This window comes from Camponotus floridanus, unplaced genomic scaffold (genome assembly GCF_003227725.1).
Source record: "Camponotus floridanus strain SB8 unplaced genomic scaffold, Cflo_v7.5 scaffold36, whole genome shotgun sequence".
Taxonomy (NCBI): domain Eukaryota; kingdom Metazoa; phylum Arthropoda; class Insecta; order Hymenoptera; family Formicidae; genus Camponotus; species Camponotus floridanus.
Window position 1 is genome coordinate 743,946 of NW_020229503.1, and position 25,926 is coordinate 769,871.

General features: G+C 32.4%; 1 protein-coding gene across 2 annotated transcripts; it reads left to right on the plus strand.

Moving 5' to 3' along the window:
- The first annotated feature begins 234 nt into the window (after positions 1–234).
- Positions 235–25,926, plus strand: LOC105258058 (host cell factor 2). Of its 2 annotated transcripts, none has more exons than XM_011269118.3 (8): positions 235–860; positions 6,988–7,148; positions 13,911–14,068; positions 19,945–20,101; positions 20,835–21,131; positions 21,907–22,220; positions 22,287–22,633; positions 24,567–25,926. In XM_011269118.3, exons 2-8 carry the CDS (start codon positions 6,995–6,997, stop codon positions 25,339–25,341), a joined length of 2,202 nt encoding a protein of 733 aa, XP_011267420.1. In that variant the 5' UTR covers positions 235–860; positions 6,988–6,994; the 3' UTR covers positions 25,342–25,926. The 2 variants fall into 2 exon arrangements, with proteins under 2 accessions (XP_011267420.1, XP_011267421.1); XM_011269119.3 differs by having other exon boundaries at positions 22,311–22,633.

The following is a 25,926-nucleotide window of genomic DNA, read 5'->3' on the forward strand; positions in this document are numbered from 1 at the left end:
GGGGGGTGGGGGTGGGAGAGGGGGTCACCTTGGTCTCTCCATCGTCGTCGTTCGAAAGGTTCATTCGGTGCGGCGTTCGTCCGACGCTTGTATTCAACTCCCCCACCCCTCGGCCACCCTCACTCGATGGCGCGAGGGGTCGAGGGTTGCTGGTTGCGAAGCGCCTGCGCCGAGTCCCCAATGACGGACTCGGCTAGGTAGGTGCTCGACCCTGGGACGCAGTTTGGGAGAAAACAAGCGGCGAGTAGCCTGCTTTTCTCCGGATGGCCCTTTCCTAGTCATCCTAGAATCTTGGCAAATGGGCAGATTGATCAACGAAAATCGGGAGGGAACGATACGGGTCCGATGCAGCTGGGGCGCGTGGTGTGTTCTAGTCGACATGGGGATGTTCGCGAGGTGGTACTGAACGAACTGAACGATGATGATACGAGGCTTGGGCGCAGCGGATATAATAGCGCGAAAAAAACTGACGTTCGATAATACGCGCGACAGGGGTTCGTTGAACCCTTTCGTGAATCTGGGCAGCCGTCGCGGTTGATTCGAACGCCTCGTCCCCAGGATGATGCGCGTTGAGTGATGAATTAGAATTCTGCGTTATCTCTGTGAACGTGGAATTATTTCGAGATATTATTAAGGGGACCTTCGTCTCGAGTACCTCGGTTTTCAGTGGAAAATACTCTTAGATCTCGTGTCGCTATCAGTGCAGCTGGATGCAGCGTCGGGGAAGATCGTGAGAAAGATGCATGAGACTTTTGTGTGGTGCAGCGTGTGCTTCAGCAGTCTTTAATCGTCCGATTGCATGTGGGTCACGAGTTGCGTTTGCCACGGCTAACGAGATAGAAGATTTACCGAGGCAAGAGGTAAGCTTGTTAACTGGCGGCAGAATCGCTGATGCAAAAGTGAATCGTACAGTAAGATGGATTCAGGTATTAGTCTGAAAAAGGAAGCTTTACATGCAACACATGCGCAAACAAATTAATCTCATCGATGTAGAGTAATGCTCAGATCGATTTTCGCAATTAATTTGATGAACAGATTTGCAATATCAGATTAATCGTTTTCTGTCAAAGCTCCAAATAATTCATCTGAATTTAGATACCTCTCTATTCTATCCTATAATTTATTAAAAAAAGAGAAAGGGGGACCTTCGAAAAAATTTATTGGCCGAAGGAGATGTATGTATCTCATAATTACGTGATTTTATTCGAGACGATTGAGAGTTTACGGTAGCTTCGATACATCTTTTTCACCGAGTGACATAGAAAAATCTACTATTGAACGATAAAGAATCTCAATAGGAGAAAAGAGAGATCAGTAGGCAGTATAAATTTTCATCACGGCAAGTCACGTGGCTAAAGTAGCTACTTACGGTGTCCTTAACCTCGGTGGAAAATGTTCTTCATGTTCTAGCGGCTATACGCAACGATGCATCTTAAACTCTTCTTAAACGGTAAATGCATAAATTAATGCGATAAATTAAGAGAAGAAAAAAAATTGTATCTCAATAGACATCTAAATAAACGTGCGCGTTTATTTGAAGACTTTTTCATCGAATCATGAGATTATATGATATCGCCAAGTTAACTTTGCAATTTACATAGGCCGTGCGTTCGCTACTTGAAATTTAAATAGGGGACACTAACGACGAGCGTCCCTTAAGATATGCAGCAGATTAGAGGCTGTTCTTTCCGGCACAAAGGGATCCGATAATGAGAACTACCGCAGTTGTTTGCACAAGAATCGCGCTTCTTTTAGCAGCGGTCCTTCGTGGGTTGCACGAAACGCAAGGGGCGTTCGCCCTCTCGAATTGTTTAAAGAAGAGAGCGTTTATGTAAACGCTCCAAATCAACAGTCAGGTAGTTGAAGTAAATTCAGAGTTGCGACAGGGATATCGGAATGGAGTAGGAAAATTTTCAAAAATGTCTCATCAGTTTGCGTAATCAACGAGCCTAAAATTAAATACGCACTCTCTGTGCATCATTATTCAAGTGATCTCTCTCGTTATGCACTTCTTGATGTATAATGCATTTTAAAATGATAGCTTTGCTATAATTATAAATATAAAGCTTGTCGATCAATATTATTATTATTATTACTATTATTATTATTATTACTATTATTACTATTATTATTATTATTATTATTATTATTATTATTATTATTATTACTATTATTAAATATATTATTATTATTATTTTTATTATTATTACATAATAACATTATTATATAATAATAATATTGATCGACAATACTGACAATGGAGTAGTAAAATTATAGTTTAATTACAGTTTCATTTCTGTATAATCGAGTTTACATTTTATTAGATTTTTAAAAAAAGCAGAGTCAAGTGTTCTCTTTTTATTTCTCCTAAAAAGAAAAATCGATCGAGTACTGGAGTAAAATTTTGAGAGACAGTAGTTTAGAGAACGAGCTTAAATTATATAAATACACTCTCTGTGCATTAGTATTCAACTGGCTTCTGAATCATGTATTTCTTGACATATAACGCATAAATCGCTTTGTACGATCGAGTTTACATGTTTTTAGATTTTTAAAAAGTACTGCCTACAGAGTCAAGTGTTCTGTCTTCATCCCCCTTGGAAAGAAAAACCGACGTATTGATCGATCGCCGGTTTCATCTTCGTGACATTCGATGTCGAGCAAAGACTCGACTAAATTTCGAATCCCTTCCCTTTGCCGGCTCTTTAATTCAACTCTCACGAGAGGGTAACGCCGTCGGAAAGGGGAGCGAGTCGTCTTCTACGTCTGTTGTCCGCGTGACTCTCTAATCTAAGCTGGTCTCTTCGCGGTTAAGGTCTTGTTTTCTCATCAAGAATGATGGGATATTTATCAATTGAATAGTGCTATAGCAGCGTTTGCCATTTGTCTTGATGAAGAACTCGTTCCTTTGATGAAACAATTATGAGTTTGATATTTCGAATTTATTAGATCGCTTTGCTTTCGAGATGCGTCTACTGTAAATGGAAAAATTCGCTTTACAATATCGTATTAAAATAAATTTTTCTCAAAGATGGCTTGTAATATCATTTAGTATATGGCTTTTAAATTTGATCACGTTGCAGGTATATTTTATTTAATTTATTTAATAAAAATTACATAGAAAAAATACATAGATTAAAATATATTTAAAAAAATTATCGCAAATTATAAAAATGATGACTCGTCTGTTTCATTTAATTTCTTGGAGATATAGTGCACTTTATTTAAATGTCAAAAAGAATTCTTCAATTTTTTTATTTAACGCATTTTTATCATTTTCGTTTGTCAAGAGATATATTTCTATGATTCTCGAAAATTTTGCGTCAATCAAGCTCGATTGGAAACTGAGATTCTGACATTTGGACAGTCCGCCTGGAATTTTTCCGAGAGGAAAGGATCTTCGGGTTTCGTTTTGCGTATCGTACAAATCCCGAAGTCGATCCCGTGAAATCGCTGAAAAATTGCCGTGACGCGCATTTAATCCCAGCTTTTGGGCCGAGCCTTTCGTATATCGAGGGGGTGCAAAAAACACCGACGGCTCCCGAAATCTGGATGGGACATTATCGCATGGCATTCTCTCGCCCCAAACCGATGGAATCCACCGATATATTCAGATACGTGCGTGTACGTGTGTGTATATCTGTAACAGCTGCTATAAAATCTTTACTACACTGAGGACAAAATTATCTTGAAATAAAAAAATTTGAGTTAACTCAAGAAAGCCATTTATTCGATGGGTACTAATCACGTATTTACTTGTATTCAAAACGTCTGTTTGCTTAAGTTAAGTATTTATTTACATATGTTTAAAAAAATATATATGCTTAAAAAAATATAATTTTTAATTAAATATGCAGTTTTATTTTAATTTTACAAAATATTTATTAAAATGCATTTTTTATTCCCAAAAATTTAAAATTTTTTAATTTTAATTTTTTAATTTTAAAAAATAATATATTTAATTTAATAAATTATAGTATATATTTTACAAAAATAATATTTAAATATAAAAAAATATATAAATGAAAATAATGTACTTAATATAACATGCATATTTAATTAAAATTAAATACTTTTGCTTAAATGAAGTAAACAATTCCTTGCATTTAAAGCAAAAGTTTCAAGAAATCAAATTTATTTGATTTAAAAAAATTTTTCCCTCAGTGTAGCAATATATTCCGTATTTTGAAAGATCCTGCGATAGAGAAAAGAGGGGAGGGGAATGGGGCGCTGGCTCACTGATCTGTGAAAAAATACGAGATAAAAGTCGACATATCGATAAAAGTTGAAATAATCCGAACCGCTTCGAATCTTCGATTACCAAACGTCTCGCTAATAGAACCGTTTCTGACGATACGATTACACGTTTAAATTCTCTTGTTATTTAATTTTTCAAAAATTAAGAGCAATCCTGTTCTTTCTAATTAAAAAAGAATAATTTATTAACATTTTTTTTACAATTGAAAAATAAAATAAATCGTGAAAAATCTTATCAGGGTAAAACACGCTCGCAATTTGTACTCTCCCTGTGCGGATCATCCTTTTTTTCTCTTCGACCTGTAGATCCACGTATGAAACGAACTCTCCCATTGGGGAAATATTGCATTTGTATCGCGATGGCCTACCTCGAATCGCATCACGAGAGACTATGTATTTGCGTATTGCGTATGTTCGGCAAGCGTGAGGGTGCATTCGTCCTTGAAACTCAATTTCGCAGCTACTATAATTGAATCTCGAGCTCTGGCGTCGGATATAGGCGGAAACTCATAAGGCCAATATCGAAGGCCGAGCTTTACTTTCTTCGACTAATTGAATCTTACATACACAGTAAAAAATTTTGTGTTAAATTTAACATATTTCACATATCCCAATTTATCCACTCTAATTTTAATGTTAATTTAGAAGGCAAGTATGTAAATAAATAACGCAAGTAATATGTTTAAAAATTAACACAAAAGTGTAACACTTAAACTTTCTGGAAATAAAGTTTATGTTAAATTAACATATTTATAATGTTAAATTTAATTAAAAGAAAATGTTATTCTTACATTTTTATGATAAATAACAGAAGGGATACAGGGATCAACAGGGATATAATAACAGAAGGGATTTAACATATGGAAACTGTTATAGAGAGAAAAATAACACAACTTATCTGTTATTGAAACATATGTATAACATATTTCATCAAAAATTCGTGCATTTACATACTAATTGGGTTGTTTCAACTCTTAGAAACAGAATATTAACTCTATTGAATATTAACTCAATGCAGAAATGTCAAAACGCAATGATAATATGTTACATTAACATAAGAGTATGTTAAAAATTTAACACAAAAATTTTTACAGAAATTTTTACACGAGAAAATTTTAACAGAAATACAAAATGTTTTTTATGGGGTAGGGTGCCGCGCGACGGACATTAAGACACATTTTCAGGAGAAAATATTACGCTATTAATTAATTACATCGATCAAGAAGCATAAGATATACTCACGGTAAAAAACAATTTGTATTTCTGTTAAAATTTTCTCGTGTAAAAACTTTTGTGTTAAATTTTTAACATACTCTTATGTTAATGTAACATATTATCGTTGTGTTATTTTGACATTTCTGCGTTGAATTAGTATTCACCGTTTCCAAGAGTTAAAACAACACAATTAATATGTAAATGCACGAATTTTTGATGAAATATGTTATATGTTAAAATGAACAGATAAGTTGTGTTATTTTTCTCTCTATAACAGTTTCCATATGTTAAATCGACATCTCTCTTCTGTTATTTATCATAGAAATGTAAGCATAACATTTTCTTTTAATTAAATTTAACATTACAAATATGTTAATTTAACATAAACTTTATTTCCAGATAAAGTTTAAGTGTTACACGTTTGTGTTAATTTTTAAACATATTACTTGTATTATTTATTTACATACTTGCTTTCTGTTAAATTAACAATAAAATTAGAGTGGATAAATTGGGACATGTGAAATATATTAAATTTAACACAAAATTTTTTACTGTGCTCGTATTTTTGTGAAAAAAATCTCGTAAAATATACACATACTTTGTACGCTAAAAATCTCGGGGAGAAAGCTGGAGTTTCTTAAAGGTACTGAAAAAAATCGTTGGTAAATTGAATGAAGAACCTAGGGACGCGGAAATTGATTACCTTGGAACAGATGCACGAGAGATGTATTACTAATGCAACAGCGTCTTGGGAATGGCCGGTGGCGATCAGCAATTCCCTCGTTTTAAGAGAACGATCTACAAATCGTTTGCACCTGAGCAGTATTTCTTGAAATCCAATCAATGTCTCACTTCCTAACAATTATTCCAGAAAGTATAGCTCCGATAAAACGCGATCGCGTGACAATTGTCGACGGAACTTCCAGACAGATCCGATTAATTATTTGCCTCGACTCGGTAAATATTTAGTCTTGCACCCTCCATGAAAATTCGATCCTCTTGGATTATTCGGGATTGCATGCATTGTAAATGTCTCTCTTTAACTATCACTCAAATTCTAATCGAATGCATTAAAATAAAACATACTCATTGCGAGGATAAAGGCAAATTGCAATCGATTTATTCGTTACCTAAATCATCAAGTATAAAGACTTGATAAAGAGTTTGACATTTGAGGTACTTAATGTCTATTATTTTATCCGCTGTTTCCCAGGTGGACAATAATTCTGCAGAGAAAAGGAAACATCCGGAAACGCAGGAAAATAAATATCACAAAGATTAGAAGGAATCAATACTATTATTACATAACCATCTCTCTCCAGATCAATGTATCTATTAAATTAAATTCTTCGAACCTCTTTTTGTTGGCTTCAAAGAAGTACAATATTGTTGACATTTTTAATGAAAGGTATTTAATGATAATAAGTGTTTCTCTCTCCGACAGTGATTTCTTCCTTCGATACAACATAATCCACTCGATAAAGTGATATTTATATGTGATATTATTTTTTTCAGGGAGAAAATGTGGAGCTCGGTTACCGCAGCCGGCACCGAAAATGGACCGGCACCACCTTCGAGGAGCAAACATAGCGCTACCTTACTTGCAGGTCACGTGTATCTTCTCGGAGGTAGAAATGGAAATCTGCCGCTCAAAGATCTCTGGCGATACAGCCTTGGTGAGAATCTTTACAATTTCTTATATATACCAAGGTTGGCAAAAAACTTGTTTTTTTTTTATTTTAAACAAAAAACATTGTTCTTTTTGTTTAGAACAATGTTTTTTGTTTTATTTGTGTTTTTAAGTAAAGTAAAAAAAACATGTTTTAAACAAGCAAAAAACACTTAATAGCTATGATCTGTGTAAATATTTAAATTTTTCGCTAGCGTTAAACTATAAATAACGTTGCCAAAATTGACAACGCTATTAAAAATATAAATAATAAAATAAAAATGATAAGATGGGTATCATTTTAGCAGAATATTTATTTTTGGATATTAAATAACAATCAATACAATAAAGATTACATAGAAGATATTAACTGATTTTACATTTTACATTTTAGCATTTTAAATTAATAGTACATAAGCAGGTCAGTAGTTCTAAAAAAAAGTTCTAGTTAATAATATTTAATATATAATACTTTGGTTCCTTTCCTATTCTTATTAAGTAACTTCATGCTTAACTCACATAAATTTTAAATAAAAGAAAAATAATTTTAAATAAAAGAAAAAATCTTAATTCTTCTTTTTAAAAGAAGAACTTTTTTTTAGAACTACTGACCTGCTATGAGTTATGTACTATTAATTTAAAATGCTAAAATGTAAAATGTAAAGTCAGTCAATATTTTCTAAGTAATCTTTATTGTATTGATTGTTATTTAATATCCAAAAATAAATATTCTGCTAAAATAATACCCATCGTATCATTTTTATTTTATTATTTATATTTTTATATCTATATGTTACATATATAGATAAAAAACACTAAAACAAAAACTTGTTTTTGAACAATGTTTTTCGTTTTATTTGTGTTTTTAAGTAAAGTAAAAAAATCATATTTTAAATAAAAAAAGCATGTTTTAAACAAAAAATACTTAATAGCTTTGATCTGTGTAAATATTTAAATTTTTCGCTAGCGTTAAACTGTAAATAACGTTGCCAAAATTGACAACGCTATTAAAAATATAAATAATAAAATAAAAATGATAAGATGGGTATTATTTTAGCAGAATATTTATTTTTGGATATTAAATAACAATGAATACAATAAAGATTACTTAGAAGATATTGACTGACTTTACATTTTATACTTATCATTTGAAATTAATAGTATATAATTCATAGCAGGTCAGTAGTTCTAAAAAAAAGTTCTAGTTAATAATATTTAATATATAATACTTTGGTTCCTTCCCTATTCTTATTAAGTAGTTTTATGCTTAACTTTCAACATAAATTCTAAATAAAAGAAAAATAATTCTAAATAAAAGAAAAAAACCTTAATTCTTCTTTTTAAAAGAAGAACTTTTTTTAGAACTACCTGCTATGAGTTATGTACTATTAATTTAAAATGCTAAAATGTAAAATGTAAAGTCAGTCAATATTTTCTAAGTAATCTTTATTGTATTGATTGTTATTTAATATCCAAAAATAAATATTCTGCTAAAATACCCATCTTATCATTTTTATTTTATTATTTATATTTTTATATCTATATTTGTTACATAAATATAAATAAAAAACTAAAAACGCTAAAATAAAAACCTTTTGCAACATACACATCTATTAGTTTTTGTTTGTTGTTAATTTTTTTTACAATTTCTTTTCCAAATAATCAAATATTTTATTTGTGATATTTTAAATGGTTCTAAACAATAGTTTAAAACAGTTTAAGACAAAAATGTTTAAAACAGTGGACACTGTTTTAAACATTTTTTAATCAAACAGTTTTAAACACATTGTTTAAAACATGCCAACTCTGATATATATATATATATATATATATACACAGGGTGTCCCAGACCACCCGTACACCCAACAAAAATGTTTAAAACAGTGGACACTGTTTTAAACATTTTTTAATCAAACAGTTTTAAACACATTGTTTAAAACATGCCAACTCTGATATATATATATATATATATATATATATATATATATATATACACAGGGTGTCCCAGACCACCCGTACACCCGTACACCCTTTTTAAAATACAATAAATAAAAATAAATGGCTTTTATAAAAAATTGCGAACAATTTTTAAGTAAATCGGGTACGTTCCAGCAAATGGTGATATTTGTAACTTTTGATTTCGACCGGAAATACGCCATCCGGATCGGAAGTCGAATTTTTTTAGGGGAACATGGTACTTTTTATTACACATTCGAGTTGTACGTGAAAAAATAAGAAACTTTTGTATCAAACGTTTTTTCTGAAAGTGGGTCTGTCAATTTTAAAATTGACCTTGACAGTAACTGTGATAAAATAATGAACTTCAATTTTAATATTGACAGAGGCACTTTTAGAAAAATCGTTTGACACAAAAGTTTCTTATTTTTTCACGTACAATTCGAATCTGTAATAAAAAAATACCATGTTCCCCTAAAAAATTCAACTTTCGATTCGTATTTATTTTCGGTCGGAATCAAAATTTGAAAATATTATCATTTGATAGAGCGTACCCGATTTACTCAAAAATTGTTCGTGATTTTTGAAAAAGCCATTTATTTTCATTTTAAAAGAGGTGTATGAGTGATCTGGGATACCCTATATATTGACATCGTATATTATTGTTTATGATCCCAGCAAACAACAAGTAACAGTTATATAACTGTTAGTTATAGTTTTGTATTCGACAATATAACTGTTACATAACTGTTATATAATTGTTAAATAACAATTATATTGTTCAGTAGGAAATTATAACTAATAATTATATAACTGTTACTTGGTGTTTGCTGGGATTTATTATTCATCACTGGATCTTTCGTTATGTTATTTTGAAGATGTAGAAAATTCAGAGGAAATTGATTGTAGATATAAATATATAAATATATAAATATATAAATATATAAATATATAAATATATAAATATATATAAAGAGAGGGAGAGAGTAATATGACGATATTTGGCAGTTTGAAGCACGCGATACAATACGAACATCATTTCTCTGACCAGCGGCACCCCATCGCATCCGCCGACGCACCCCATGGAACGAGGGTGCGCGACGGAATTTGAACGGGGTTCAGTCTGATCAATAATGCACCATTATTAAAGCCCACGTACATCAAGTAAATCCGGACAGACGATACTCCACAATTACGTGGTGTTTCCACGGAGATCAGACATACGCGAATTAATTGCGTCGCCCAGCCATAATCGGTGGTTTATCTACGTGACATGGGGGAAGCTTCCTCTTTTTTCCTTCTTCTAGCTTTTAACCATTCTCTAATACGAGGAGATGTCAATGTCTTATGTCGTTCTCAAACAATTATTCGAATCAGGACTTTTTTGTTGCGTATCATGCATAAAAATGTATTTTTTTTTATTAAAGAATAAACGCGGGAAAGAAAATTCTTTTAGTACACCATAAAAAGATACATTTACAATAAACCTATAAATAACCTGTAAAAATACATTTTAAAGAAGGTAATTAATAATGAAATTAAAAAGAAAAAAATTTAAATAAAAGAATATTTTTGTAAATAGAATTAAACTATAAAATTTAAATATTTGAATTAATGTCCAAAATATCTTGATTAGACAAGATCAAATCAATCACTTAATTCAATAATTATTAAATCACTTAATTAATAAAGAATTAATAATTGCTTTATTTATAGCAACTTTATTAGTGCTGAAAGATTACAAATGTTAATTATGTTAACGAAACAATCGGGAGAAAGACAGTGATTTATAAAATGCAGTCAATGTCAGCGGGATTTTTAATCAGAGGATTATTGTTCGGCTGTGCGTGGGTGAATGTTAAAATAGCTTCAAAAAAAGGGTTGATGCTTCATTTCTCGGGTCAAACAATGTGTTTTCAGCTGTCTACCCCTTAAAGGTCTGTATCGCTCCACTCGATTTTGCAAAAATATTGCGATAACCCGAAGAGAATTGTGAGTGGAACTTAGTTTTTGTTGCATTTTCTTTTATCATTAAAATAGAGGAATAATACTGGAAGAGGCAATTCCTGAAGGAATATATATCAGGGAATATATATCAGGAGAGATGTGAGAAAATTTAATTGATGGAAAAAAAGAAATGTTGGAAAAAGAGAAAGAAGAAATATAAAAATTAATTTAATGATCGCGTATATATTTTTATTTTTGTAAGAAGAAAATTTCAATTTTTCTTTATTTAATATTCTTTTACGAGGAAAATGTCTTCAATATTCTCGCTCAATGTTCTGAAAATATTTATCGAGAGACAGTGCTCTAATAGCTAAATTGTTTGTACAAAAAGCACGTAGACCCTCTTGTCCCAAAATGCCGGAGCTTTCTTGCATCAAAAAACATGCTGCAATTTCTGCAGCGCATGCTTCTAGACAAAAGGAGATATTGTTTCGCCGAAGCTAGATACGACACGTGTATCATGTAATCAATGTCGAGCATCTGTAGTATCGTTCTAGCGGCACTAAAGGTACTTTGGTCGACACATTACGGTTCTTACGAGACTTTGTTCTCGAGCACGTTTCGGTAAAAAATTAAAACAATCGCGGATATCCACTTACATAATAAATATTAATGCAAATGTCACTTACAAATAATAGATATTTTTTCGTTCTTTTATTTATTTTGTATTTATTATATTATATTTATTATTTTATATTAATATATTTTATATTAATATAATTAATATATTTTATATTAATATAAAATTATAATAATAATTAATATATTTTATATTAATATAAAATAATTAATATAATTATTTATATTAATATTTTATAAAATAATTAATATAAAATTTAAAATTTTTTTTCATTAATATAAAATAATTAATATAATTATTTATATTAATATTAATTATTTTATTATTTATTTATTATTATATTTGGACGTTATTATTCTCTCTCAAGAAATGGATGAAGAATAAAGATGCAAAATGGAAGGGAAAGAACGAAGATTAAGGGATGAAAAAAAGGCGTAACGTGAAAAATTTTAAGGATGATTGCAAAAATAAGAGAATATAAAAATAATTCTTTTAAAAAAATAAGATATTTAGAATCTAAAAAAAGATTATCTTTAATAAAAAATTCTCCCTTTTTTTCTCTTTTTCTTTTTATTGTCTCGAATAAGGTTCAAGAGGAGGCTTGAAATGAGTTTAATATATGAACAGAGGGAGGAATAATTGACGAGAGCAATATTTTTAGTTTCACTCCGATATTCAGTACATATGGAAAGGAAATATATTTCTCTCGTTCAATATAAAAAAACGCAAATTTAAGTGCTCTTTGGCCGAGCTTCTTCGCTTTTATATTTCCTGAGGGGAGCGCTGGCTTCCTTTTCACGATAGCTCAGATATCTGTTTTATTAACTAGGTCGGGTAAGATGGGCAGATTTTAAAATATTCTCTTCATAAAGCTTTATAATTGAATAGTTCTCTCCTTTGAATCCCCAATTCTCTACTTATTTTCGTCTTGTATACCTCTCTTTAACTCGTATGCGAAACGCAGTTATCAACTTCACAACAAGGAAATATAGCGTGCAAACTTCACTTCATAAAGTACGAGAATTACATGCTCTGTAAACGCGTGTCATGGCTCTTATTGAGCTGAAAAGCATTCTCGCACCCTGTGCAATCGAAAACTGGAAACACGGGTTACACAGGTCTGCAAAAAAGGAGGTCAAAATTTCTTTTTAAGATGCAATAGTGATTTTTGACGTAATTTTGTGTGCTGAATCCGAATCTGGCCGCCGAATTTGCGTAGCACGTCAGGTTTTTGAGTTATTTGTAGTTGAATAACTCAAAAATCGCTATTTTAGCCAATTTTATTGAATTTATTGTGAGTAAACCAAATTTTTTGAAATATTTCTGCCAATGACATTGTATAGTACTCACTTTTATCTTTCGAATCCACTTTCGATTACCGCCGCATGATTTTTTTTCGCTCAGATATACAAGTTATAAGACTGGTCATGCATAAGGATTTAATAAGCCATTCTAAATCAACCGTTCCATCTCTCTATCTCACTACGAATCAAAATTAGGGTAAAAATATATTTTTAAATACCTTCTGTCACCTTTTGAAATGGCGCATCCAATATGGCGAATCACAATAAAAGAATCACAATAGAATCACAATAAAAAGGCATAAAATTTAGGAAAATTTATCAAAATGTGTAACAACTGTATTAGACATTTCTTTACAATATTTTTTTGGCCAACCAAACCTGACATATGTCAATCTTTTCAAATTTCAAGATCATGGCTCTACCATATTGATGTCTATATAAATTTTCTTTAATGTAAATTTTCTTACAATGTCATACTTATATATCTCAGCGAAAAAAAATCGTGCAGCGGTAATCGAAAGTGGATTTGAAAGGCGAAAGTGAGTATTATATGATGCCATTGGGCAAAATATTTCAAAAAATTTGGTTTCCTCGCAATAAATTCATGAAATTGGCCAAAATAGCGATTTTTGAGCCATTCAATGACAAATTACTCAAAAATGTGACGTGCTACGCAAATTCGGCCAGATTCGAATTCAGCTCACAAAATTACGTCGGAAATCACTATTGCATCTTAAAAACAAAAACCTCGCAGGCCTGTGTTACACGTCGCTGCGACAGAAGCCGGCCATTAAAATGTAACGAGAGTGCAGTAGAAGAAAAACTCGCTCTCTTGCATTCTCGTCCATTCGCGCACTCTTCGTAATAGCTGCATGTAACCCGAAAATGTCGCCCGGAAGTGACTCACGTGTTTCTCTTTCAGCGGAGAGCAAGTGGGAGGAACTGTATCCAGGGGGTGAGAGACCGCCGGCTCTTCAGGAACACAGCGCGGTCGCTTACAAGGATTGCCTCTACGTTTTCGGGGGTGAACTGGGCTTCTCCGCCGGAACGGAAACCCCCCTCTGGGTTTACAACGTCAAGGTAACAATATAGAAATTTTTCTTGATAAAAATCGCTGATAAAAATTGACGCTTTTCGATAACGATCGTGATAACTGATATCGTATCGTTTTGACGAGGCTCTCAAAGATCCTCTTCGCGTCGAGGGGAGCGAGAAGAATCGCACCCTTGAGAAATGTCGCTTAATCGATAGCGTCAACGGCCGTGAGTTTTGCACGTCAGTATGTCACTTGCCTTCCTCGTCTCTCTTAAGTGACACGCAGAGGGAGGTGGTTTCGACAAGCGAGTGATAAGCTACCGGAAGGAAGCTTATCCGACCAATAGAGCGATTCTCACGCAGATCGAGCACGTGTAGAAATTCTCTCTCTCATCTACTGTTGTACAGTTATCCTATTGTTCTCCTCGCGGTGTCAAGCACTCCTCGGGGAGGATAATAAGCGCGACGCGAAACGAGCAATGACACGGGGTGGTTGGCCTCTTCCGGTTACGAGGGAGACGTCTCGTCTCGCGTGCGGAAAATCAATCCTACGAAATGGGTAAAGAAGCTCAGAATCGACGTAAACAAAGTGATCTTGTGCGGATATCGATCAAACTCGGTTTATGAAAATATGTTTAGTAATTTGCTATTCTTACAGAATGTCTACTCAAATCTTGTAAAAAAATTCCCTGATGTTCCAAATATTATTTATTATTTATTTATTTTTCCAATTCTTGTTTTTCGACTTTGGATGACTTCCGGTTACAATTATAGTTGAAAAACAATGAAAATGAATGAAAATAAATTAAGACAAAACACAATCGATCATTAAATTAAGAAATAAAGTAGAAACGAAATAGAAATTAAATTAAATTGAACTTTGAACTTTCGCTAATTCTGAAAAGCTATATAAGATCAATACATTAGCTTTTACATTCTAAATTTTTAAATTAAATTCAAATTTTATATCTCGCTATCTTTGATAGTTTTAGTATCTTATTTTGATTTCTTTTCCTTTTTGATTTTTTTAACTTTGTTTTTTTTGTCCTCTTCCGCCCCAGATTTTTCAAATATTTTTTAAAATTATTGAAAATTTCAGATAAAAAAATATTTTAAAGATCTTGATGAATTTCCTAAAATAAATTTTTTTATTGTGCATTTTAATATTTTTTATTCATAAAAAGGAAAATGCATAGCTTCTTAAATTTCAAATGTTAGATTTGTAAATGTTCTAAAACTAAAATAACTGAATAATTTTTGTAAGATAAATATTTTTTACTTATATAATACATTTTCATTTTTTATCACTAAAATTAAAAAAAAGGGTAAAGAAATAAAGAATACATACTGCATTTAATATTCCGTAGAACATTGAATATATAAGCAGAAGTAAACATATATATTTTTTTAATGCATTATTTACTTATCGACTGTTTAAAACGACTATTTTTAATACATTATTTACTTATCAACTGTTTAAAATATGAAAATAACATTATCAAAGAGAGAATTTCTTACAAAATTCTTGATTTTTCAATTCAAAAGAAATCCCTAAGAAATCCAGGCTTTCCATGAAAATCTAATTTTCCTGAAAATAAATTTCTTATATAAGAGCTATTTATAAGCTAATTTATAATATTTTATTAATTTCAACAAAGAATTTTGTTTTTAATAGAATCTATAATAACGTTACAAATAATTTGCGCTACTTGTATCGCGGGAAATATAATTTCAGAGAGGATAAAATGATGTTTTATCATTATATGATTTAATCAACGTGTTAATTGAAGTGGTTATATCATAATTTCAAAAATTGATATATATATATTTCCGCAAATTTAAGGGAACGGTAGAGGCATCGATGCGCGATATTGTCAATCAACTTTGACGTAGTCGTCCAATATTGCCCTTCGTCTCGTTTGCTAAATCGAGAGGGTGCAGGCCCTCCTTCTGATCACTAAAACGGCAATGGCGGCTGCCTGGAGGCTGCCCATCGCCTCATCTAATCAGATCGCATGGTCGTTCTTAACTAAATCTCGATAACGAATTCAATGCGAAATTTCTGCGGAATGCTATCTTCGCGAATAAACATTTAGATAATATTTTATAAGATACCTCAAACGATTATTTTTAATGCAAAATTTCGTCGTACATTTGTGGACAAATTTATAAGACATCGGCTACAATTACGACTATGTCGAACATTGAATTTTCTTGTCTGGGAATTGGAACTTCCGTTTCAACCTATTGCGTCCATTTGTCGAGAGAATGTCTATGTAACGCTCCATTCATGTCTCGAGAGAATGACAGCAATGCATTGACATCGATGATGAACGAGATATCTTCCCGGTGAAACACGCGATTCATAGCATTACTTCCAGTAGTTCCGGAGATATTTGCAATCGATCCATAGATATAGTCGCAGTATCAGATCTCAAATTAATCGACGTGGTTAATAATATCTTAGCAATCGTCAAGCAATTTTCAGCTAATGGATATGTAATGTGATAAGGAGCTTATATAATTTAAATTATTATCAATATATGAATTACAAATTTAATATAATTATGAACAGAAGAATAGTAAGGAGAAAATTTTTAAAATTTTGGAAATTCCAATTTTATTTTTTTTTCAAATAAGATGAAAAAAGAACCCAAAAGAAATTAAAAGTGAATTAATCAATATTAATTCTAAAAAAGGGACATAAGCATATTTTATATAAAACTTATTACTAATGTAATAAAATTCAAGAAAAAAATATACTTCAAAAAACATAGAAGAAAGTCCCACAGATAATGTTGTAAAATTTTATGATGATTTCTCTATTTTTCTTCTCGTGGTGTTAACATTTGCTGACACAGCCTCTAATTTCATACAATATGCAGAAACAGCTCACCTTTCGCGGGACCTTCAAGAGCAATTTAAGTCGAGGGTGGTTTTTGGCAACAGCTGGTGTTAACAGGCTTTCTCTCTGATTCGTACCCTTGAAACCAGCCAGAGTTTCAATCTCCCAAGAGTAACGTCACTCACGTGCGAGGCATTAAAAATTAATAAGCCCGTATAAGATACGAAACATCACGCGTCATCGATTCAACATCCATTCGTTATTTTTTTATACGAAGATAAAGGAGTGTGTTTTTTTATTTATGTCAAGAGGTCCCAAGCTCTCTTAAAAAGTTATTATTATTCTTTATATATAATTTAATATAAAATCAAATAAAAGTGTAATTCTAATCTATAATTTGCCATATATATGTTATAACTTTATAAACTCATTAAAATTTCATCAAATCAAATTCAACAAATTTCTTATTAAATTATATGGTTTTACATAAAATTGATTACACTGATTCTTTTTTTGTGAGCAATGACTAATTATCTCTTTTGCCGAATAAGATTCATTCATCATATTATTTTAACAATCTGTTACGTAACGATTTCTGTGGTCTGGGAAAATATAATACTGGATCAAGTAAATATTATTTATATATTTATTTTATATTTATTATTTATTATTTATTTTATTATTATTTATTATTTATTTATTATTTATTATTTATTTTATATTTATATATTTACATATTTATATATTTATTCCATATTTTCTGATATAACGCACATTTTTACATAAAATTTGACAGCTGCGAGTAATTGAAGAGAGGATTTCTAAATAAAATAAGGAAAATGTCTCAAACTATTTTTTCAGTATCAATCAATTTCGTCTCGTGTAAAGATTTTTTTGATTTTTTGATTGGATTACCATGGTTACTCTTTTGTTTTTAATCGTTGGGCCATGGAGGAGAAATACGAGTATGTATTCTTACTCCACTGTTCCTGTCTGTTCGCCGTATTATTGAAATCCGCGTTATTCGGATGCGTCAGGCAAACCTGATTGGTTAAGCTGGAGGGGTTGCTCGGCATGTTCGTTCTCTCCCTCTCCCTGTCTCCTTCACTTTCCCTCTGTACTTCATTAAAACACTCCCTCGTTTAAGCGGCAGATGGAACGTGGAAGAAAACGCGCGTATTCTACAGCATATCTACCACTCTTTGTTTTTTTTTTATATCTGAGATTCGCGAAGAAAGATTATCTTTGAGATATGCGAATGATAATGAAAGTTATGTTGTTTTCCGAGATAATAAATAATGAGAATTAAATTTGTTAGCTTTTTTTAGGATTCTTTTAGCGACTTTTTCGTCAAAAATCTGCAAGACATCTCATCTATTCGCATATGTGAAAGATCATATGCGTATATTCATGAGTTTGTGAGATATTCATGTCTATCCCGCGGGCGATAAATATATTTATAAATTTCTCGAAGCGAGATGGACGCCGCTCTCATTCCTTTGATGTAGCAATCAGAAGTCTCTTGGATCTCCAGTTGCGGAATAATATTTACATTGATTTTATATGTGTTTTTGGGACATGTGTGTGTATCAATGTACGATAAAATAGACATAGGCGTAAAATACCTCCCTAAAGTTGATAGATTAAAACGCGATCTGGTTAATGTCTCGTCTCTTAAATAAATCTGAGAAATTTTTATTGGAAATTCATGTACTTTTTATTCTTACAGAACTGTTTTAGATTAGAAATCCTGTCGAATGTATTTAGGAAGTCGCATGACCCACAGAAAATGTTCATTACTTTTGTATTCCAACCTCGATTTCGAAAAAAATGCGATTTATCTTCTAAAATGTCGGTTAATATATATGCACATAAGAATTTTCCGCTAGATTGAGCGATAAATCTTTTTCCGGGCGGGGAAAAGGGCTCGATGTATTGATTTCATCGATATGTGTAAATATAAAGGATATGCCAAGAGTAGTCTCTTCTGACACGCTTTTCATGGAAAATGTTTCAAGGTAACAGCGCGATAAAAATAAATCTGCTTATCTCATCTACCTAATATAATGATACATTTTTGTGAAAATTAAAACTTGACGTACAAATCTTTGAAAAAAAATCTTTCCACATATCGTATACACACATAAAATGCGATATAAAACTTCGTCTGAAACTTGATAAAATATTTCCGTCAGATATATGTAATTTTGTAAAAAGATTTGATGATGAATCGAATAATATCTCTTATTATTCCGTCTTCAAGCGCGATATATCATCATAATTTCATAATAGATTCACGTTATAGTTTTAGTACCAGTGATTTTGCATATTGCATGCATTCCTTCATCCAGCTGCTTTCCGTGACTGGATGAAAGCTTGAATTATGAATGCGTTTCAGTTAAAATACTCAATATGGGGGCGTTTTACGGTTCTGATATACAGCAGTTGCCGCGATATCTTTTGCATCATTTCGAACTCGTTTCGACTTGTAGAAATAAATACCGTATGCAAAACGAATTATTAACGCGATTAAATATTTATTTTGTATTTAAATTTACAAAAAAGCGATAAAACGCCTTGTTTCGTTCGATTTTATTAGAGAACTTATGAATTGTGTATTAACTGTATACTATAAAAATGGTAAACTCAAATTAAACTCAGGAAACTTAAATTAATTATACACGTTTACACTAACGAGTAATTAAGCGAAATCCTACCATAACGCGTACACTTTGCATGAGATATTTTCCGGAATTCGCATTGCAAACTAGTAAGAGCGTAATTCCGCATCTCTATTCAGTGGCTGTGGCAGCGACGATTATTGCAGCCCCACGGGTTAAAGCCGAAGCTATTCAGACAGCAAAATTGGAGGGCCGCAAATTAGTGGCCTTTATTCCTTTTGTTACTGGCCGCCCTTAATTCATACAACATTCACGAATAACGAAAATGCAGAAACGTGTGAATCGTAATCTCACAAATTCGTCTATAATTATATATATAAAAAAGTAAGTTCTTCTAAATAAAAAAGGAATATAACGTGTAATGAAAAGCTGAACTCCATCTGTGATTTTTCTAGACGAATGTATGGAGAAAAGTGAGAGCTCAACGGGGTTGCGCGGTTCCTAGAGGCCGAAGAGGTCACACAGCCTTGGTACATCGCGGACAGATGCTCATATACGGCGGTTACCAAGATTTACGCGGCAGCTCCTCCGAATTGTGGGCCTTCCATTTCGGTAATTGTCACATGTATCTCGTAAACAGCTGGTATCTAGATAAAATTATCTAGATAATCATCTAGATAAAGAAATGGATCATCTTCATCTTTAACTAGATGAAGAGATACAAAGTATCTTTATCTTAGATGAAAAATATATGTCATCTTATTTAAAAATTGTCTAAGATGACGTTTTCATTATGCAAAAAAGTTTTCCAAAAATCTAAACCTTCTAAAAATCTATCTAAATAATTAAATATTTAAAATATATTTTTTATATTATTATTATTAATATATTATAAATATATTATTATTATATTATTAATATATTATAAATATATTATAAATATATTATAAATATATTATAAATATAAATTAATAAATAAATATTTATCATATCATTTATATACCTTTTTGCTATTATTTAAATATTCTTTAGGAAAAGAGAAAGAATATGTGTTTATGATTTTAATATCCCATTTATAATCACATTTTTTACAAATATTTATAGTCTTCTAAAATAAACAAAAATATCTAAATAATTATCTAGATTATCGCAATAATTATCTCATCTTTCATCTAGATTAAGTAAAAGCAAAATCGTCTTTATCTCATCTATAAGATAAATTTACGGATTTTTATCTTTATCTTTATCTAGATAATTTTGAAATTATCTAAAGCAAACACTGCTCATAAATAACGATAACTCGCTAATTTCTGCAGCAGCTCTGACTCATTCGATCCTATTACAGAGACGGAATCTTGGCATTTGCTCTCGTCGAGCGAGAGCGGGCCGGCAGCGAGGCACAAGCACTCGGCGGTTTTGCACGGTGACGCGATGTATATTTATGGCGGAATGACGGATCTCCAAGAGAGGAACGATTGCTGGCGATGGGACGTCAACAGCGCCTCGTGGTCCATGCTGAAGAACAAACCAGGCCCTGGACCTCTTCATGGCCACGCGGCTTGCAGACTGCCAAGTTGCATGCTGATCTTTGGGGGTGAAAGTGGCGGTTTGGCGACGAACGAGCTTTGGAGATTCCATTTTGGTACATTTATCGCTTTATATATCATTATAAAAATCTTGTGATAAATGGAGGGAAGAAGTAAATTTATTACTCTGTTTTTGCTCTATTAATTGAAAGCTTAGAATGAGAATATATCTACAGATATTTTGAAACTGCATTTATTATAGATTATATATTATATTTTTCTTAATATTATTTCAGTTTCCAGTCTGCTTTTAAAGAAGGCAAGGTCCTATAATATAAAGAAAACAAAAATTATATAATAAAATAAATTAAAATAAAAATTATATAATAAAAATGTAATAACAAAAATAATGAAACGAATTTAAAAATTTAAACATATTTAATTTATACCAATTTAAACATAAAAACGAGCAAAGCATTATACATTAATTTATAAATTAATTATCAAATAAAATATAAATTAATAAATTAATAATCAAATAAAATATAAATTAATAGTCAAATTAATTATCAAATAAAATATAAATTAATAGTCAAATTAATAACAAATAAAATATAAATTAATAATCAAATTAATTATGAAATAAAATATAAATTAATAATCGAATTAATTATGAAATAAAATATAAATTAGTACTTTTAACAAAATATAAATTAATAAATTAATTATCAAATAAAAAATTAATTAATAAAAAATTTACATCAATTTTAACATATTGTAAAATTTATTTGCAGAAAAAAAAGTATGCCGATTTGAAAAACCAGTATCGGTTTTAACAACTTTTTTTATATAGATTTTCGCGATTTTTACAAATGAAATATTTCGATACAGGCACAGAAACCTGGGAAAAGTTGTCAGTGCCAGGACCGAAACCGCAGCCGAGGGCGGAAAGCGTCGCCCTCGCGGTGTCCGAACTATTGATTCGCGGAACAAGCATGGACAATTCAAAACCGAGGCCGAGGAATCAAAGACCCAGGCTATCGAGCAACAGAATGTCGCCGAACGAGATCCCCTCCGCTCGCCAGAGCTTTCTCAAGGAAATTTCCAAATTATCGCAAATAAATCTATCGCGACTCAGTCATCCGACGAAATGTAGTTACACGGTTCTCAGTGGACACGATGATAACGAGGAGAGCCCTCAAGAGGTAAATAAAGCACCCAAATATCCCGATAACGATAAGCAATCTTGTGTCAATTAGGCCTGCGCGCAGGCAAACACGTACTATCCTTTTCAGCAAGTGGACATCGAAGTCGTGGAGCCTTCCACGGGGATGGTAAAGTCACGCAGTGCCAATACTCTGGCTCGTCGAAGGCAAAAAGTATCGGAGGGAACGACAAGAACGGTTGACGTCAGCAATGTCAATAATACTAGCGGTTCTGGTATGACCAGAGATCCTATTTCGGTGCCAAATTTTCGTGCTTTGACGTTACCAACGCCGGTTCTCACTCCTGTAGAGGCCGCCAGATTAGTCTTCGTAGATCCGGATGAGAACAGCGACAACGAGGAGCGCAAGGAACCGCCTACCTCGAGACTCATCGAGGTTCAAGAAGAGAGGCGGTAATCATCTATACAAATAATTATGATAAACAATCCAGCAAACACCAAGTATCATGTATATAACTGTTAGTTGTAATTTTCTACTCAACAATATAACTGTTATGTAACAGTTGCATAACATGTAACAATTATATTGTTGAGTAGGAAATTACAACTAACAGTTGTATAAATGTTACTTGGTGTTTGCTGCACTGAGAAAAAAATCTGGTTGCATTAATTAGAGTTCTGGTAGATTCAACCAGTATGTCTGTTGGAAAATGGACGAACCAAAATTTTTGTAAGAATTACTAAATGAATCTGATTAATTTCTTCCTGTTAAATTTACCAAATTTTCTGGTTAATAATACTAAATTCGCCAGCACCAAGTCGTCTAAAATTTTTTTATCTAATCTCAAAAATCTGTTTAATATTCTAACTTTTAACAAGATTATTGGATAAATTCAATTCAGATTATTGAATAAATTATTTTAAATTCAGTTTGTTAGAAATTAAACTGATAAACAGTGCACTGAGAAAAAAACCTGGTGGCATTAATTAGAATTCTGGGAGATTCATCCAGTATGTCTGTTGGAAAATGGACGAACCAAAATTCTTGTAAGAATTATTAAATGAATCTGATTAATTTCTTCCTGTTAAATTTACCAAATTTTCTGGTTAATAATACTTAACTCGCCAGCATCAAGTTGTCTAAAATTTTTTCCATCTAATCTCAAAAATCTGTTTAATATTCTGAATTCCAACAAGATTATTGGATAAATTCAATCCAGATTATTGAATAAATTATTTTAAATTCAATTTGTTAGAAATTAAACTGATAAACAGTGCACTGAGAAAAAAACCTGGTTGTATTAGAATTCTGATAGATTCAACCAGTATGTTTGTTGGAAAATGGACGAACCAGAATTCTTGTAGGAATTATCAGATGAATCTGATTAATTTCTTCCTGTTAAATTTACGAAATTTTGTGGTTAATAATACTAAACTCGCCAGAACCAAATCGTCTAAAATTTTTTCCATCTAATCTCAAAAGTCTATTTAATATTCTGAATTTCAACAAGATTATTGGATAAATTCAATCCAGATTATTGAATAAATTATTTTAAATTCAGTTTGTTAGAAATTAAACTGATAAACAATGCACTGAGAAAAAGACCTGGTTGCATTAATTAGAATTCTGGTAGATTCAACCAGTATGTCTGCTAAAAAATGGATGAACCAGAATTCTTGTAGGAATTACCAGATGAATCTGATTAATTTCTTCCTGTTAAATTTACCAAATTTTCTGGTTAATAATACTAAACTCGCCAGAACCAAGTCGTCTAAAATTTTTTCCATCTAATCTCAAAAGTCTATTTAATATTTTGAATTTCAACAAGATTATTAGATAAATTCAATCCAGATTATTGAATAAATTATTTTAAATTCAGTTTGTTAGAAATTAAATTGATAAACAGTGATGCAAGAAGAGGATGCAGCTCAAACACACACAATCAGAGAGCTAGCGTCCTCTTTCTGGCACTACTGCTCGTAAGAAAAAAAAATATACTTTGAATTTGTTTTGGACTTTTGAATGTTAATATTAATTCTTTATATACATTTCATGACAAATATTGAATACGAGTTAAGTTAAGAATGGCTCATCGCCTAATGGCAAGCAAAGAAATTAATGTAACAAGAAATTTTATAGATCCAACCAGAAAATACTAACTAAATCCTTATAATAAAATCTAATAAACGTTCTAGTTATAAAAAATCGAGTCTTATCGTGATAATTAGAAATCCTTATTTAATTTAACCAAAATGCCTTCAATCATATACGTCTTCAATCAAACGATTTTTCTCAGTGTGGGGATTATTTAATTTATTAAATATCACATTTAATTATTATATACATGTTTGTTGTTATACATTTTACATTATACATTTATTGCAGAGACTTCGCGGCCGTGCACCAAGCTTGCCAGCCCACCCGCGGCGACAGCTACAGTTCGCACCTTTACGAAGCCGCTCTGCAAACGCCGAAGACTCCGACGACGACGAAGATCCCGACGTCGGCGTCCGTCAGATTCGCCGATCTCGAGGAGGGCGAGGAATCGACGTCGGATTACGCGAGTATCGAGGCGAGGAGCCCGGGAGATCCGCTCGCGGACGACGACTGGCTGTCAGGAAAGAGATCCAAGCCGCACAGGCCGATCGTCGCCTCGTCGACGATACGAGAGGGTCAGTTCGGTTTCTGTAACCCGAATTACCTCGGCCTGGACGAGACGAGGAATCATTATCATCATCATCACCATCATCACCACCAGCAGCAACAGCAGCAGCAGCAGCAGCAGCAGCAACAACAAGATGGAAAATACGCCAAGTTGCTCAACAGTCCCCCCGACAGCGTATTGGAAGACGAGCCTGGCAGGTCGGCTTCGCAGACCTTCGCGGAACTCTTGGAGCTTCAGGAGATCAGAAGGGTGCCGCGGGCGCCACCGAAGAGCCTGCCGTTAAGTTCGCCATCGAGAAGAGCGGTGAGTGCGTCGAGGGCCGAGAGGCAAAGAGCGAAGGTGGCGGCGGTGGACGCGACTGACGCGAAGACCCCTTCCTACGGGCCGGCGCCCTTGTACGTTTTTTTAGTCGGCGGCAAAGAAAAGGGTCAAGTCACGGTGTTCGCCAGACCGGTCTCCCTCTGGAAGCTACAGTTGGCGCCGCATATCTTCTAAGGATGATTGATAGTCCTCTTTAGTTGAGTCATTCGCGCAGCGTTAATGATAAGAAGAAGCCGGATGCGAGGGGAGAGATCTAGGTGATGATTAAGGCAAGCGTTACGGGCAGTCCAATTTTCGTTGACGTAGCGTTTCATGGAGGAATTTTTTCTTTTTTTTTTTTTCGATCGTGTAAAATCGGGTCGCTCGACGAGATCGATTTTTCGAATGTTTATTCTCTCATTAATTTGATTATTAAGGTTAATTTTATACGTGCGTTTTTTGTTACGAAGCAAATACGTTTTTTGTATATAATTGGTTGAGATTGTTGACTCTTTTTTTCGTTCGTTAAAGTTTACTTGCTATTTATATTCACATCCTTGCGAAAATAGGGAAGTTTGACGTAAAAGATGAATAGTGTTTCTGGAAAATACCGTATATGTGTTAAAGCGCAATTAAAAATACATATAAAAATAAGCTTTATCGTGCAGAAAGTAAAGAAACCTATCGTAAAAGGATTTGTAATCCATGGGGGTTGAGAATTAGAGAAATGTTCATTTTTTTATTTAATAATGCGTCGAAATAGATAGACTAATATTAGAT